General features: G+C 45.6%; 1 protein-coding gene across 2 annotated transcripts in view; it reads right to left on the bottom strand.

The window, feature by feature from the left end:
* Positions 1–18521, bottom strand: part of TUBGCP2 (tubulin gamma complex component 2) — a 376270-nt gene that overhangs the window by 74377 nt on the left and 283372 nt on the right. For both annotated transcript variants that reach the window (XM_078643325.1, XM_078643326.1), the window contains exons 14-15: positions 10785–10905; positions 9143–9286 (exon numbers count right to left, since the gene is read on the bottom strand). In XM_078643325.1, coding sequence (XP_078499451.1) covers positions 9143–9286; positions 10785–10905 — 265 coding nt within the window. The remainder of the gene's footprint in view (positions 1–9142; positions 9287–10784; positions 10906–18521) is intronic.

The raw sequence follows: 18521 nt of genomic DNA, 5'->3' as shown, positions 1-18521 counted from the left end.
GTCGGGCGGCAAATACTACTTGTGCACTTTTGAACACAATGGCAGAAAAAAAACTATCTATGGGAGAGTTGGTGCCCATAAGTAATGTGCAACAAGAGGAAGTGTCACATCCCATCTAGATACTCGAAATATTTCTTTGAAGAAAAACAACTTGCAAATGTCTGAGCCCAATACTAGATGCTAGGAGTATGGTAATCGTGTAGATCTAATCCCATACCTGCTACGAACATGCTTGACCATATCCTTCAGCTTTGCATTTAGGGCAGCCAGGAAAATGCCCGACTCCTAGCTAAGGATGTTACCTAGTTTGCACCAGTGCAGCCAAATTGAGGTGCGGGGAGCAATCTGTTGGGTCAACAATTTATGAAGGGACTCTTTAAGGTAAACTATGGTACAATTAGGATTGCTGAAGATCCAGAACTAGAAGGGGCATTAACTGCTTAGAGGGATTGGGCAAACCGAATTCACATGGAACAGCTGTAGGGCTCCAAGTGGAAGGTGAAAGATCTATGACTTTCAGCCTATCGCAGGGAACGAGTATTCTCTACTTATAAGCATAGTCTCCACACTGGCGGGAAAAGTGATTGAACAATATACTGGACCTTGAGGACGTTGGCACTATGCTGAGGTTCCAAGTTTCCGTATCTACCTTCTGGTTCTAGTGCGGCAAAATGAAGAGACATGTCTCTGGTCATAGCCATTTTATTTCTGCATGAATGGAAAATAACAAGCAATAAGCTGACCCTCAAGTTTCTTGTTGTAACCGTAGCATGTTGGGCATGGCCCGGGTCACCATTTCCTTGACAACACATATAGCATTTGAGTAGATTGCAGCAGCAGTCTATATGAGGCACAATCCATGAACAGCACTGCAGGATAACCTGCCATAGCCAAAAAGGAATATGAAATCAATAAGGAAACAGAATAAAATAAGCAGAGGGAACGCCATTGGCCTGGATTTAACACCTTGGCTGCTAGAGGTTTTCCCCTCCTGCTCTGAAAATCCTAAAATCCCGTGGGAGAGGTGTGGCGCCGCGGCCAGGGCGACTGACACTGGAATCTGGGGACCACGGTTCGATCCCCGGCTCCGGCGGCAGGTTAGCCCAGCACCATGTGACTCTGGGCAATAGCTCGCTTAATCTTCCCGACGGCCCCCAGCGCCTAGAGACCCTTACGGGTGATTGTGCGCTTTACAAATGTGGACTTTATGGTTCATGACAAGGTCAAGTCGTCATAAGCACAGCTCCAGTGTACTGCATGACGAGCTGACCTTGTCATGAGCACCGAACAGGTTAAAGTGCCAAGATTTGTAAACAAAGGCATGAACAAATGCTTCGTTGCAGGCATACTGGCTTTGCAGAAGGTCAGGAAAAAATCAGCAAAAACAACTGTGCTCTGTCTATAATGCAAGTAGGAGAAAAAGAATTGACTATAACAATGTGATAGCGGAGTGTAGTTTTCAGATGTGAAATAGCCTTCACGCATTTCAATAGTATCTCTTCCAAGAAGGCGAAAGTATACAGCAAACAGCCAGCAGCATGAGGTACGAGAGGAATAGTCGGGACAGAGCCAAAGCCCCATGCATATTTTAAAGAAATGGTAACAATAGGTTTTGAAGACTGTTGAGTTGAGAGTGTGAGGAACTGCTTTCAATGTTGGATTCAATGGTATAATACCCCTACCCAAAGCTGTAAATCTGTGCCTGGAACAGCAAAATGCCTTTGTCACTTTTCTAACTTGACGTGACAAGACCTTGTTAATACATTGCCTAAAAGTCTGTAAGACAACAAGCCAGTGAGGTGGGCAGATTTAGCGTCTTGTTGATGTTGTAGATGCACTCCATAAAATTGATTAGCCCTCCTACTATAGACCAGAAACTAGTGTTTTGGATAATTATGCAGTACTTTAAGGTGGGAAGCATTTGTTTTTTATATCTATATAGTACAATGGCAGTTGCCACTTTGTAGTTTTGGTCCAATCACACTTTTCACTAAAAAGACGTTTTTTTTAATGTGCTTATAACTTTTGATCCCATGGAAGTATCTGCATCAAATATGCCGTCCGTTTGGCGTAGCCAGCAACGATTAAGCATGCTAATTTTTGTGCAGATTCGTTGCTGGAGGCAACAATTTTAGGGTGTGCGAAAAAAGGATTATGTTACTTACCCTGTAAGCATCTGTTCGTGGCATGTAGTGTTGTAGATTTACATGCTTTGCATACTTCTGACATCTAGTGTTGGGCTCGGAGTTGTCAAGTTGTTTTTCTTCAAAGAATTCTTTTGAGTAACAAGGTAGAGTGACTCCTCTTCTCCATAATACCCTGCATGGGCATCGACTCATTTGTTAGATTGTTTTCCCACATGAGGGTGAGAAAGGAGTGGAATGAAGGTGTAAAAATTGAGGTGTCCATGCTAAAATGTGTATGTATCAGAGAGATGTGTCAAAACCTAACTGCAATAGCCACAAGTGTCTGGGGAGTAGGGAGGGCGCATGCGAATCTGTAGTACTACATGCCACGAATTATACTTACTGGGTAAGTAACATAATCTATTCGATGGCATGTGTGGCTGTAGATACACATGCTTTGCATAGACTGCAAAGCAGTCCCTCCTTAAAAGCGGTGGTTAGCGTGTGGGAGTTGCAGTAGTTTGAAAACAGGTACGTAGATCGGCCTGATCTACATTAGCTTGTTGGTGTGCTAAAACATTCACACAGTAGTGTTTAGTAAACGTATGTGGCGTAACCCATGTAGCTGCTTTACAAATATCAGCTATTGGGATATTTCCTAAAAGGCCATTGTTGCTCCTTTTTAGGTCTCGCCAGCGAGACCTATTGATGTTGTTTTGCCTCCCCAAGGGAGACAGACCAGTGCAAGAGCCGCTTAGGGTGTGTGGACCCGCTTCGCGCGCGAACACACAGCGTTACTGAGGCCGGCAGAAGCACGCACACACGTGCATACACACACAGACAGACGCGCACACACACACATACACACACACACACACACACACCGCCGCCACCCCCCTGCCCCCCAGACACACACACCACCCCCAATTAAGCCCCACTTACCGCATCGGCGGCCTCAGCCGCCCCTCCTGACGTCTGCTGCCACCGCGGGGCTCTCCCTCAGAGCATGGGAGCCACGCCTCACCACTGCTCCTGGGCCATCCACTACGTGGGCGCGGGCTTCTCGCAGAAGACGGAAGTCCCGCCCCACGACAGGCGTGACGCTCCCGAACTTCCGGTTTCGGGATGTGCACGCTCACAGCTTGTATGTCTTTATTGCTCCCCAGCAATACGAAGAAAATGCTGGGTAGCTGCAAGGTGAGTTATGTGTTTGTAATCTTGTTTATCGAAGCACTTGCACAGCTGTTTTAGAGAATCCATTAATTCACAGTAAATCCTTTGTTTGAAGATGAAGAAATCCGTTACGGAAAATGTTTTACTATTAATAGTTTGTGCTTCCGGTTCTGGAGTAATGGCACCTTTAGCTCTGATTGATTGGGAATACCGTACGTATATTCAACGAATAGCATTGATCTATGTTTGGGCGTTTATTATAACCAATTTTCCAAGCGTTTCGTTGCAGTGATGCTGGTTGCAGCTTTCAGTTAATCATAACGTAGTGATAAAAGTAGCTTACGTTTTAGCCAGATTCATCTCGCATCTCTTCTAAGTTTCTTAGTTCGAACTCAGCTTTTTCTAGTGCTTATTTTGGTAACCTGATTTGCTATCTGCTGAACGAATAAATAGAAATTAGGCATGAAATCTTAAGCTAATAGAGCATGAACATCTCAGTCTTACGTTTTTTGTTATATGATTGATTGCTCACCTTGACACATTTCTATACTCTTAATGTCAATAATTTTAAAATAGAGTGTAAGTGTACCCAGAATACTGGCATACTAAATAAAGAAGTCCATGTGTATTGCAACCAGCAATTTTAGGATTCTTGCTGAATCTCATGTCCTACAAAAAAGCATGTGTTTTAGGATGAATGGCTTTGGTACAATTTCGATTATTCAGCGGTGGTGTCAGTCATTTGTTTAGCCGTTTTGGGGGCACAGATTTCACTAAGGCTCTTTTTAGACCATATAAACAAGTGCACCACATGTCTTTGGTTGGAGACAATTTGCTTTTATGGTCTCCAGAGTCCTTCCATTGAGCATGCTTTGGCACGTGCACCAACAGTCTCCATGCTCTGTCAGTCACTGGCATAGTCCTGGGTAAGAGTGGCCATCTTTATGTGGAGATATCCCATCACAATACACATCGAGATGACGCTTAAACAGAACCATAGGAGTCCATGCAACAGTCCTCACTCTCAACAACCTGCAGAGGCCTTCAAGGATCTGGTGAATGATAGAATGATGCAAACATATAGCAGGAAGTCTTCGAGGGGTGAGAACTCCTCTCCCTGTGGCCCTCCAGAGCACCTTCACTTAGGATATCTTCCATTCTGGAGATCAGGTGGGAAGGAAATGCAGTGGCCTCCACCAATGTCCCAGCAAACAAATGCTCCACAAAATGGTGAACGTCTTCAAGTCGGAAGCTGCTCTCGGAGCTTCAATCAGATACTTATTTACACAAAGGGACAAGAGGCACTGAATTCATCCCTAACCTACCAGTCAGGTGTACAGAGCCCTGGTAAGCCTAAGAGCACCACATTGTTAAGAGTAGCCAAACTGCCTGACGTTTGCTAGGCATGTCCTTTGGAGCCACTCTGGGGCTCTGATCCGGTGGAGCTAAAGAGGGACAGGGTGTGTGTGAAGAGAGAGAGAGAGGGAGGGAGGGCTTGAAGTGCAGAGCAGCGTGCGTCGGGGAGTGCTGGAGAAGAGTGTCACAACTCGGGTGTTGAGTGCGAAGTGAGGCAGAAAGGGAGCTGAAGAGGGACACGCTGCCAGGACAGGTGTCTGAAGGGGTGAAGAGGCACTTTGAGTGCAGGTGGTTATAGTGCCGCAAACCGTGGCCCAGGTGTGTGTGTGTGTAAGTGGGAAGGGAGGGAGGGGAAAGAAGAGGGGCACGCTGCCACTGCCAGGGCTAGTGTGTGTGTGTGTGTGTGTGTGTGTGTGTGTGTGTGGAGGTAGGGGCAGGGAGTGCAGCGGTGCAAAAGAAGGACTTTTCGCCAGAACTTGTGCATCTGTATGTTTGTGTGGCAGACTTTAATAACTGGTGTGTGGTAAGGGGCACACTGCTAGAACTGGGTAACTGCCAGGGCTGCCGGCTTTGGAGCTAGAGAGCCAGATGCGAGTCTCGGCGTCAGCTCAACATCGTGTGATTTTGAGCAAATCACTTAATGTTCCCGTGCCTGCAAAACATCAATGTGTCCTTGTGTACTGTAGCTGGTGCTCATGTGACGCGTTCCGATCAACTCCTTCGAGTCGAGTTCGTCCTTATAAAACTGCAGAAAGCAGAACATGTGTGTGTGGGTGTGGAGGGGACTGAGCACTTTAAAAGTAAGGAGCACATACATTGTCACCACTTGTGTGTGGGAATGAAGATAGGGCCGGTAGCTGTTTAGCATAACAGAGGGGCACACTGCCAGAACACCCGAACTATGAGATGAGAGGAGTGAATTTTGAGTAAAAGGGGCACCAAACCCTCCCCCTCACCCAACCCGCCCCCCAGAACTCATGTGTGAGACAAGAACTCTGGGCCAGGTGTAAGGGAGTCAAATACCACTAAAGGATGGCACACTGCCATAAGTTGTGAGGGCCGTGGGCCCTGATGTCAAGATGTCCAGGAACGTCTAAGTGGGCCACACTGCTGAGTTCACGAGATGGGCACACAGCTTGTACATGTGTCAAATTGGCATTTAAAACCACAATTGCATTTGTTTGGTGCATTTAAAAAAGGCAGATTTTCCAACAAGTAAAAGTTCATCCTTGAATGTCATAATACTTGCTACAGATATCGGAAATGAGTGATGACTTTCAAATGTAGTCGCACATGTCGCTGGCACCCCTTTAGGAATGTTGATCTCGCTTTTATCCCTTGCCTTTCTGAATGAAGGAGGCCACCAAATGAAATACAGCAGCCTCGTACGCGTTCAGTTAGTAAACACTGCACAGTGAAAAGTCCTGGCCCAACCCTTGGACAATTATCAAAAACAAGCATTGAAAATGCAATAGGTCTCGCCTTTTATTCAGTTAAAGCCATTTGCTTTGCTATACAATACCATTAGCAAAGCAAATGGCTTTAACTTAATCAAAGGCTAGACCTGTTGCATTTTCAATGCTGGTTTATGAGTGGAATGTGCTCTGGGTGTTACATGTAAAGTTCTTTTGGCTTTTATGTAACAAGTCTGAATGCATTGGACTATCCACCTATCTATGCCTGATTTGGCTATAAGAGTGCCTTTATGAGGTGGAGAAACAACTACTAAGAGTTTTTTCGTTTTCCTGAAAGCTTTAGTTCTATCTATGTAGAAAATAAACACTCTTTTTACATCTACAGTATGGAGAGCTCTTTTTGCAACTGAAACAGGGTTAATGGAAAAACAAAAAGGCTCAATAGATTGATTGAAGTGAAACTGGGAGTCTACTTTAGGTAGAAATGTTGGATTAGTACGAAGAACCAGTTTGTCTTAATGTATTTGAAAGAAAGGTTCTTCTAAGGTTAAATGCCTGGAGCTAACCAATAAGCCGGAGGGAGGTAAATGCACCTAAAAATGTCACTTTCCATGATAGAAATCGAAGAGAGCATGAGCATAAAGGCTCAAAAGGAGGACCCATGAGCCTAGTAAGTACTGGTAAGCCTGGTGGCAGTGGCAGTCAGGCGACCCCTAATAAAGGAAAGGGCAAAGGTTTGGAGGTCGTTTTAGGTGGCGGAATAGGGTCAGGGTCAACAGTACTCACGCGCTGCAGGCAAGTGGCAGGGTGTACTCCAATTCTTTCTCCATGTCAGAGGCAGAAATTTCCTCCACAGAGCAAGCTTCCTCTTCCTCCTCAGCAGCATGCTCATCCTTGGCATGCTCTCCTCCGAAAATGTCAGAAGATCGTCTTCAGTTTGATCTCGGAGAGTCTTTTTTTTTTTTTTAATCGGAAAGACTTGCAGGGGTCACAATCAGCCTCACGATCGGGCGAAAGGAAAGATTGCACACAAGATGTTGGTCTGTGTGCGGGTGTTTGGTGTGACACTGTGGGCAAAATCGAAAAGGTATCTGTTCCATTAGTAAGACATCTTCAGCGCCAATGATGCATGTGGATGGTAGGCTCGAGGGGGGATCATTCGGTGACTGAATCTGCGTATTTGAAGCGGCGCAGTAATGGAAAAGTGTGATTGAAATAAGTATACCATCAAAGACTGGACAGGACCAAGAAGTCATACTGAATGGTAATCAAACATGAAGGGGATGCACACATGTCCGATCCAGATGGCAGAGAGAAAACAAACTAAGAAAGGAGTTGACGCCCCTGCACAGTATCACCGACAGGAGGAATCACTCTACATTGAGCCTTGAAAGAATTCTTTGAAGAGAAACTACTCGCACAACTCCGAACCCAACAGCAGATGGCAGGAGTATGCACAGCATGTGTATCTGCAGCCACACATGCCACCGAACATATATGTGTTTCCAATTTAGCTGCTACAGCCCAAACCGCTGAACAGATTGACACCAAATTTGGCATAAAAGTAGAAAGTGTGCTTTTGTTTCTTTGTAGTAAATTCAGTGTCTGGGATTTAGACATTTAAAAAGGGTGCCCTTTGGCTTGAAAAGGTTAACGCTTTTGTATATCTGTTTAGAATACTGAATTGTGATTCCCGACTCCTGTAACTCACCTTTTAAAAAAAATTGACAAATGCGAGAGGCTGCAGAAGGGCTCTGCAATTCATTTTCCCAGCCATTTTTAAAGTCGGACCTGATTTGCAATTTGTGCACTGTGGAAATATAATTTCATCAGAAATGGGGAGGGATCACACTGAGTGGTATACCACAAGAAAGTGCTGGGGATTTAGGGAGAATCAGAGGCATGGAAAGCTTTAGTACTACACAAGGAGAAGCAGCAAAAATAGTATGATTGAACAATTTTAAGTTGTGGATTTGTCTTTTATTTTGAGGGGAAAAAATTGTGGATTTGATTTTCCATTTTCACAAAGGATTAAAAAGAATAAGACAGAAATGGTGTGAGAGAAAGGAAGGCAGAGAAAAAAAAGACTACAAAGGGAGAGACAAAGGACCTGTGTTGTGGATTTGTTTGAGCAACGGAGGTACAGTGCACATGATGGGAGAGGCGCAGGGCTTAGTCACAAGCCTATGAAGGCTGTCTGCACCAGGGGTTGGATGCCTGCAGAGGGAGGGTGCAGATGGATACGCTTACCGCTCACCGCTGCACACGGCCAAAGACCATACCAAATGGGGGTTGGCCACCGACAGCGGTTTGGATGCAGGGCCTGGCCACACAGCAGGCTCTGTGATGGAATCCCCACTGTGCACTGCCAAAAGACTTGTGAACCAGAAGCCCAGACCTACAGCCAACCCACTGGGTTTTGCCACCCACTGCAAGTTGATTGCAGTCTGGGTTGGAAATAACGAAGACCATAAAAAGTACCTCAGAATTCACTGGAAAAAAAACAGTTAAAAATGAGTTATGGTTTTGCCTCAAATGTTTGAAATAAGCGAAAATCAATAGTTATGGTTCACAGTGCACAATGTACATAACATTGCCAGAAATACTCAAAACAACTATTTGACATTGGTAAATGCGTAACAATGCTCGTTGCAAGACGAAACCATGTTGAAGGACATTCTGGGGTGCACAGTGTGCAACATGACCCATAATTTAGTGCTTTCTAACTTGCCATATCACCGAAGAATGGTTGAGATTTAATAGGGATCCACCTCAGCACAAAACTGGGAATAGCTAATATAATCATCTTGTCACAATTGAAAATAAAAACAGGCTGATTGGGGAGTGGAAAGGTAGCTATAAATAATCCTCAGTGTAAATGTGATTGCCATAAAGAAAGACCTGCACTGTTGGAAAGACATAGCTTCAGTCTGTTTGTGAAAAGGACATGTTTGCAGTTACTGACTAGGCTTGTGAGTAGGTGGACAAGTACTGCACATAGTGTGCGAGTAGTATGAACTAGCACACAGTACATACATGGGACCCAACTGCACTTTTTTTTAAAAGACTCACCTGCATACAGTTTGTGAACATGACGCAGACAGACATCAGCTTGGAGAAGATCTTGAGAAGATCAGGGTTTGTCAGCATGCAATCTTTTAAGCAGTTATCCAGAAAACTGGTGTGGTGCCGCAGAACCTCATCTATGTTAGATGCCTGTGGTGAGTGAACATATGATGCACCATTACTCTTCTCAAATGGGCTAATGTTAATGATACTTAATGTTACTAGAGATTCAGGCATCTCACACTCTGAAATCAAAACAAAATGTACCTGTTACTAGAGGCATTAGAGACCCACACTTGGTGCCAACTAAGCTGTCCTCTCCACAGCACTAAAACCCTTTGGGTCTCGCACACTGCAAGAATGCAGCATTCTCACAGAACATAAACCTCATACACAACTGTGGCTCACACTTCCAGTATTTCAGCCTCATGGTCCCCAAGTTACTGGCAGCAATTATATCTCTTCCTTGTGCTACATACTCCAGGACCTAAATTTGCTTATGCAAAGCTGAGCTCTCCCAAGTGCTGCAGTCTAATGGTCTATGCATGAATGTGAACACGCTCCAATTCTTCTGAACAGCTGAAAACTCATCAGTACTAAACTGAGCTCTACCAGTACCATGTCTTGTAAGCTGCGCGCTCACCAAACACAACCAGAGCTATTCTCACTTCAGCCTCACGGATCAAAAACTCTTTGACATGAAGCTGCGGTCTCTCTATTACTTAATAATTTTGGGTCCATTCAAAGACACTTGGTGGAGCTCTCTGTAATACTGTCTCTGCATGGTTCTCCTCACTTTGTCACGGGATTCAAGCAAGCCGGGCTGAAGACGGCTAAAATGCCAGAAACCGGTCCTCCGAAGCTTGTTTCCGGTCCAGGGAAGGCATGGTTAGGCAGTTCGGGCTGGACTGTTCCCATGAGGCACAGGGTCAGACTGATCTGCATATGGCCTTGTCTGAACTGGGGTGGCAGAGTGGGCTAAAGAACGGTGACGGATTAAACCCAGATCTGTTGACTGGGTGTGAGTGTTTGATTGGTTCAGATGCTCCGTCCATCACCACCCCCTTTTGTACCACTTTGTTCGCCATAAGTTGGCAGGGTATGCTCAGACGTGAGACCCTTGCTCACTTTGCCACTGGATTCAAGCAAGCCGGGCTGAAGACGGCTGAAATGCCAGAAACCGGTCCTTGGAAGCTTGTTTCCGGTCCAGGGAAGGCATGGCTTGGCAGTTCGGGCTGGACTGTTCCCATGAGGCACAGGGTCAGACTGATTTGCATATGGCCATGTCTGAACTGGGGTGGCAGAGTGGGTTAAAGAACGGTGATGGATTAAACCCAGATCTGTTGATTGGGTGTGAGTGTTTGATTGGTTCAGATGCTCCGTCCATCACCAAGTACCACTCTGCATGGTTCTCCCCCTTATGAACACCAAGCTCAGATCCCCACTTCGAATGTCATTCTTATGTATCCTAAACACAGACAAAAAGTGGAGCTTTCTTTTTCGTAAATAATACTTTATAAGCTATAAGAAGAACTTTCTTAACACTGAATGGCATATCGAAAGTGTCTTCTAACAAAATAACTATCCTAAACCAGATATGCCGTCATACAGTTAAGTACATATACAGTGCTCTTTCTAGAGGACTTACCGATTTTAGATTTTTCTCCAAGATATGCCATGTGGGTTCCATCACCTCAAACATCATGTAGTACTGGATGTTCTGTACAAAATTTAACATGCGTTGCCTGAGTGTGAATGCTCCAGCAAACCTGAAACAGATCAGAATTCAGTATGAAACTACTAGAGCTTCGATTGCTTTACTGAGACTATTCCACATACATAAGACAGGACAACTATCAATCTTAGATTACAAAGCGCAGATAGCCATTTCTGATTCTGTACCTTACAGCAATGTATTGAAGGGTACGACTATCTGGTAGAGCAACAAACGCTAAACATTAATTGTTTTTGGACAAACAATGCGGAGAGACAAGCGGAGTTAAGCCACTAGAAAGTGTAAGTGGGGATCTGTAGAGAATTATACGCTTTCTAGACTTGGTAATTTGTAAGAAACACACCTTAGGCAGAGTAGGACATTATTATATTCCACCCTAAATACAGAGTCATCCTTTCAATGCTTTACAACAGAACCCATACAGCGGTATTGTGTTTAACAGTAAAAGTGCTAATCCTAACCTAGCTAACTTCGCCATTCACGCATCAATGATTACTGAATGTATGCCTAGAAGTTTATGATGTGGTCTATTTGGGGAGATGACCATGAAGCTTGTAGATTAAGTTCCTAGGAATAATGAATTGATGAAGCAATTGTTGCGGGGATTCTGCTCATGCACAGAACTATGCACAGCAAACCAGAACCTCAGTGTATTGTGGTGTACCAAAAACTCACCTCAGTGCCCAGAACCCCAATCCGACTAGCATCAGTGTCTCACTCGTTCTCCGTACTACAGCGAAGCTACCAATGATTAGACATCCCAGAACAAGCGACTTAGGTACCTCTCAGGAATAGTGGGAATCAAGAACACACTTTCGTTTTTATTCTCATAAATGTCAACAACGTGAGTAATCAGAGACACGGTATAGTTTAAAATGTTTATTTCAACAACATGCTCTAAGATGAAGTATCTTTGCTAACATAAGTAAAAAGATGCATAAAATCAATACAATCAGCATTGTTACTGTAACGACCGGATTCTCAGACCAAACAGACTACCAACCGTAGCCAACCCAATCGTCACGCAAACACACTCTTCTCAGGCCGCTATTTACAAGACATTTAGAAGACTCACCTGAGAAGGTGAAATGAGGCTATTTACAAGCCTATACAATTAGAGATATAGCTAACATCTAAGGAATTCCATGTATTATATCCTATGATTCTTACTTTTTAGCCCCACGGCAATCTGACCTGGGCCAACCTACCCCCTCTTGCATCGGAGGGCAGTATTTGGTCGCCAGACTTTTCTGATTTAGAGTCGCCAGACTTTTCTGATTTAGAGTCGCCAGACTTTTCTGATTTAGAGTCGTCAGACTTTTCTGATTTAGAGTCGCCAGACTTTTCTGATTTAGAGTCGCCAGACTTTTCTGATTTAGAGTCGCCAGACTTTTGATTTAACGTCGCCAGACGGTTCCCTAACTCTTAGGATCAATATCATCTATACTTCCCACTGGTGAACCTGTTATTCCCCAATGGCGTATTCTATAGGGATCGGCGGTACACCTAAGGTACACCGACGATATTTACTATTCTTAATTTAGAAGAGCTATCTGATTAGAACATTTGGGAGTTCCTTCCAGCCATAGGCTACACAATCTCTCATTTCTCAGTTACCTGCTAGAAGGGTACACTCACCTGCTAACCTGCCAGTATCTGGTTAAAAAGAAAGGTTAGTCCTGTCTTGGAAACAACACTCAAACATATGAATCGGATATTATATCATTTATTTATACAATTAGACACATCATTAGCAAGATAATCATAGTTGCAATTAGCCATCATCTACAACCTAAGAAAGGAGGAAAAATGGATTATTAGTTATATGTTTTCTACACTAGCTTAGAACGCCTCACCTTAAACGTGCGTCTTTCCATCTCAGCAGCGGAGCTGATCCCTCTCTCTCTGTCTTGGGTCTTCACTCGCTCGGGACTCTGCTCTCCCTCTATGGCTCACGAATACACGTCTGCACCGCTACGCCTCGCCTACGCTGCCTTGGTTCCAAAACTCGAACCCTCTTCTGGACTCGCTCTGTTTCTACCACTCCTGCATGTTGACCTTACAGGATTCTCCTCTTCAGTAAAAGCTAGCAATTAATCACCAGCTCTCGGACCAACTTCATCGGTCTGCTCCACACGTTGCTCTCTCTCTAACTGCTCCTTGCTCTCTGATAATATATCTCTCCCTTTCTCTATGGAAATTTCCAATCGTAGGCCGACTCCCACCAAATTCCTGTACCAGTCTCTGGCTTCTCACGCCGTCGGCAGTGGCCACCTGCTTGTTGCGTCTTCCACCAGTGAACAAAATACATTCCTTCGATAAGGGCCGGTCTCGACCGGTTTTCCTACTAGCGAATAATAAGTTAACTCTAAACATTGCCTTTGCTCTGGAAGCACCTCGCACAGACGAGGAAGCTATCTAAAATGGATGAGACAGCCATCCAAAATGGCTGCTCTCTGGTTTTGGGCCTACAGGCCTAACTAACGGTAAAAAGGCGCTAAACCCTGTCAAAGCGCATAGCTAAGCCCTATTAATAAACGAAAAGGTTGCTAAGACTGAAATGATAGTAGATTATAGTCACTTTTAGTCTTAGGAAAGGCTAGAAATTACCCGGGCCTTACAGTTACAGTTCCATAAAATACAAAGGGAGAAATCCTAATATAATGATAGTGGAACTAGGTCTATAGTGCCGTGTGTACCAACCGCCCCTTGCTAGGAGCTATGTATTATAATAACAGAAGATCGCTAGGCTAAAACGGTGTACCCCATACCCCCAAGATCAGGTGAAGTGAAACACATCCCAGATCAACACAGCTCTTCGTCGATGGAAAGATTTTCTCCAAAGGTGCCTGTCTAATGCATGCAGTGCAATATTAAAAGCACTGAGTTTCAGAAATGAGCAGCTGTGTTAATGTTGGGTCTAGAGCCTGGGCCGATCAACCTGCATCAACAGCATACATTGTTATTTTAACCTTGAACACTTTGTCCAGACTTGAGGTCGCAGTGTGAGTCTAGAGATGTGAAAAACAGACCGTTCTCATGTGAAGCCAAGCAAGCATTTTGTCTTTATAAAAACTGAGACATGTAGTGTCGTGTGCAGAAGCGGCAAAATGGCTTTTGAGCAACTAACTCACTTATGCTAACATACAATGTGTGCAGGCAGAACCGTATCCTCACTACACAATGCATCTTCAGATCGGCTCCTGGATAATAGCCTACATTTTGTTCTACCTCCAAAGGGCTCTCAGTAGGTCCATCTCTTATAGGGGGGTAAAATGCTTATACCTTTGCTTAATGAGGTATGTATGAGCGCATCTGTCATACATGTTGGATAGTAATTATCTACATACCTGCTTTGCAAGAAAGGGAAACAACAGTACTGTGCTGACTGTAGACTATGCTCAGTGTTGAGATATATATGAAACGTTTATGAAAAAACACTGGCTGGCATAAGTTAAAGATTGCTCAGAACAACCAATTATCGCCCAATGTATCACTGCATTTTGAAGTAACAAAGCCAGCAATTGCCAAGGGACAATGATTCAAAACACATTTTGCAAGATAGGCAAGCCTTTCTGACTTGCAAAAAGCATCTTGCAAATCCTTACGAATCACAATTAAGCAGGGACTTGAGAGGAGCATCCGTTGCTGTGATTAGCAGTTACATTCATTAGTGGTTTTTCAAGGCAACTGTTATAGCAATTCATAGCATAAATACTGATGCCGGAGTTGGGTGTGGTAACTGATTCACCTTGGAGAATTTCCCTTTCGCGAATCTTGTCAAGCAGCCTCAGGGGAGCAGACAGAAGTCTGGGGACTGCTGCATGTTGCCCAAAAGGTTTTACTGAATGCTTTACAGGACGAGGGCTCTTTTTTAAAAAGTGTTATTGGTATAGGAATGCAAATGCAAGGACGGAGGTCTGCTGACTTTTGCAGGCCATCATCCCTGTATTTGCAGCAAATTGCAGCAGGGAGCAAACAGAAACCTACAGAATTGATATGCTTTAGACAGAACATTTTGTATCTCTTGATTAGTGCTGCAATATCATTGTCCATGGGTTGCATCCTTTGCACCTTTGTAACTAAACATACTGGTCCCACTTTCTGAGAGGGGCAAAATAGCCTCACAAATGTGTGTCCTTAGGCCTAGATTTCCTCAATCCCAGTAAGAGATCTAGGCACAGCAGTTTCATCCTGACTTTATGTGAATATCAATACAGCTGGTGAACACCCACCGTTCCGCTGTATATGCGATTGCTGCCCTTAGCTTTATTTTCAATTCTTTGTCATGTTCTAGCATGTAGAACAGAAAGATGGTGGTTTCTATCAAACCAGGACATATAAATGAATCCCAAAAATAAGTACCCTGCCCTGAAGAGCAGACGGAAATCTTACCTCAACGACAGATATACAACATAGTTCTGCAGATGTTACTATTCCTGTATCACATCTAAGTGAAAGTGGGGAGTGCCACAGATAGAGGGCAGGTACCTCTAATTCATATCACTGTGGTGTTCACCATTACCTACTGCTAATACAAAGTGTACTTGAACATAACTTTGCCGCCAGGTCGCAGCTCTACCAGGGGACACACTAAATATCCTAGATACATGCAGTCCATTTATATCAGACTCAACGGGTCTTAGCAATTTACAAAGTAAAACACTATCAAACTGTAAAATACAAAAGGAGAACAAGTCAGGATGGAGACTAAAGTGTTTTACTGAAAAAATCTGAAAGTTCCAAAAATGGTTGGGCTTATTCTCCAGTGGTGGAGAAGGACTGACTTCAAGATGCACAAGATACTACTTGTGTAACGATATATCTTTAAGAGACATTAGTTAGTGATAGATTTCTTACCTTAGAATATCCCCAGGCGTCAGACTGGATCCGGAAAGTTTTGCTAGCAGTACCCCTGCGCATCTGTAGGTGGCGTCCTGCGTCTCCGCGTCCGTCGCTGGCGTCGTAAGCGCAGAGATGACATCACAGAGATTACTTAGGCGCCACCCATTGGCACTGATGTCAGTTCTGTACATGACTTTCCGCGCCAGGAACGCAGAGCCATGCAAGAAACTGACCATGAAACTAGAGCCCTGAAAGAGATGTCCTTAACCCTAGTAATCAGTTCGCAGAACGGGGAGGATGGGTGGGGTGGTAAGAAATCTATCACTAATGTCTCTAGTAACTTGTGCATCTGAAAGAGACACGTTAGTGATAGATTTCTTACCTTAGAATAGATACCCCAGCAATACCAACCCCGGTGGTGGGTCTGTGAACAAAATTACGCCAGGAAGTCACTGAGAACAGAACGGCCAAAGAAGCTGTCTCTCCGGACCGGACTGTCAAGGCAGTACGCTTGGTAAACATGTGCAGCGAGGCCCACGTAGCTGCCTGACAAATGTCCTGCAAGGGAACGCCGCATCCCAAGGCAGTAATGGCTGCAGTTGCCCTGGTAGAATGGGCATGCAGCCCCACAGGAGGCTCCTTCTTAGCCAAGGAGTAACATGCTTTGATGCACATAACGACCCACTGCGAGGCATCAGATATATCAAGGCAAGATTGAAGTCCCATTGAGGCATAATGACGGGCACGGGAGGAAACATTTGTGTAATGCCTTTCAGAAAACGGTTAATAACTGGGGACTTAAAAAGAGAAGGCTGATCTGGAAGCCATAGAAAGGCGGAGATGGCCGAAAGATAACCTTTGATAGTGCCCAGAGCTGCTGGGCCAAAGAAAGAAGGATCAGAAGGAATTCAGAAAGATGGGCATAAAGCGGATACACAGACTTTGCTGTTAACTGTGCCACAAACTTGTTCCACCTGCAGTCGTATATCATTTTAGTGAAGGGGCACCTGGCTACCAGAAAGACGTCACAGACTTCAGCAGGAAGATCGAAAGAAGTCAACTGTCGCCGCTCAATCTCCATGCATGGAGGTGGAGGCTGGCCAGGTTCGGGTTGAGGACCGTCCCCTGCTGCTGCGACAGAAGATCCTCCCAAGAGGTAGACGGATCGAGGGATTGATCGCCATGCTGAGTAGCTTGGGATACCAGGATCTTCGTGCCCAATCTGGAGCCACAAGGATGACTTGGGCCCGGTCGCGCCGAATCTTCTTCAGCACTCTGGGCAGAAGTGGTATAGGCAGAAAGGCGTACGACAGACTGCAAATCCACTCGCGACGAAAAGCGTGCCGATCGAGTGCTGTTTTGGAAATTCCAACGCGCAGAACTGATGACATTGCACATTCTCTTTGGTGGCGAATAGATCTAACCAAGGCTCTCCCCACTGCAGAAAGAGACCTTGCACCGCGTTCGAGTTCAGACGCCATTCGTGATCCATCAAGCACTGGCGGCTGAGTTTGTCCACCCTGGCGTTCAGAGAACCTGCCAGGTGTTGAACTACCAGGGAAATGCCTTGATGTTCCAGCCATGTCCAGAGGCGCAGAGCCTCCTGACATAGGGTCCGGGACCCCACCCCTCCCTGTTTGTTGCAATACCACATGACGGTGGTGTTGTCCGTGAACACGTGCACCACACTTCCCCAGACAGAGGGAAGGAATGCCTTCAGTGCAAGTCGGGTCGCCAGAAGCTCCAAAAGGTTGATATAGAGCCTGGACTCCGCCGGAGACCAAAGGCCTCTGATCTCCGCCTCTCCCAAGTGGCCTCCCCATCCCAGGAGGGACACAGTCGTCACCACTGTCTGCTGCGGTTGGGGAAGGAAGAGGGATCTGCCATTGACTCAATCGCTATTCGTGAACCACCACTGCAATTGTCGTGCAGTGCCCTTCAAGATCTGGACCTGATCGGACAGGTTGCCCTGATGCTGCGCCCACTGGAACTTCAGGTCCCACTGCAGAGCCTGCATATGCCATCTGGTATGTGTCACCAGCAGGATGCAGGAGGCCATCAGGCCCAGAAGCCGGAGGGTCATCCTGACTGAAACCCGGGACAGAGGCTGAAAGATCGGAATCATAGCCTGAATATCCCGGACTCGCTGTTCGGGAGGATAAACCCGAAACAGCGTCGAATCCAGAACCGCTCAGATGAAGGGGAGCTTCTGAGAGGGACTCAGGTGTGACTTCGGCATGTTGATGGAGAACCCCAGCAAATGTAGGAGGTCGGCCGTAGTCTGAAGGTGGTTGACGACCGCCTGGGGCGAGCCCGCCTTCAACAACCAGTCGTCGAGGTAAGGGAAGACTGACACCCCTGACCTGCGCAGGTGAGCTGCGACCACCGCCATCCCTTTTGCGAACACCCGAGGGGCGTTGGAAAGGACGAAGGGGAGCACGGCAAACTGAAAATGCTCCTGGCCTACCGTGAACCACAGGTAAGACAGGTGGGCTCCGGCAGGACGAGGATGTGAAAATATGCGTCCTGCAAGTCCAACGCTACCATCCAGTCTCCAGGGTCGAGGGCAGCCAGGACCTTAGCCAAAGTCAGCATTTTGAATTTCTCCTTCCGGAGGAAGCAATTGGCGTTACGGAGGTCCAAGATGGGGCGCAGGACCCCCTTGTCCTTCTTGGGGACCAGAAAGTAGTGGGAATAACAACCACTCCCTACTTCCGGCCCGGGAACGCACTCAATGGCCCCCTTGGCTAAGAGGGCCATGACTTCCTGCTGGAGAAGCACCAAGTGATACCCCGACATGTGGTG

This window comes from Lissotriton helveticus, chromosome 5_1 (assembly GCF_964261635.1).
Source record: "Lissotriton helveticus chromosome 5_1, aLisHel1.1, whole genome shotgun sequence".
In the NCBI taxonomy this organism is placed as follows: domain Eukaryota; kingdom Metazoa; phylum Chordata; class Amphibia; order Caudata; family Salamandridae; genus Lissotriton; species Lissotriton helveticus.
Note: the sequence above shows the minus strand (reverse complement) of the source record. Positions and strands in the feature narration are given on the sequence as shown.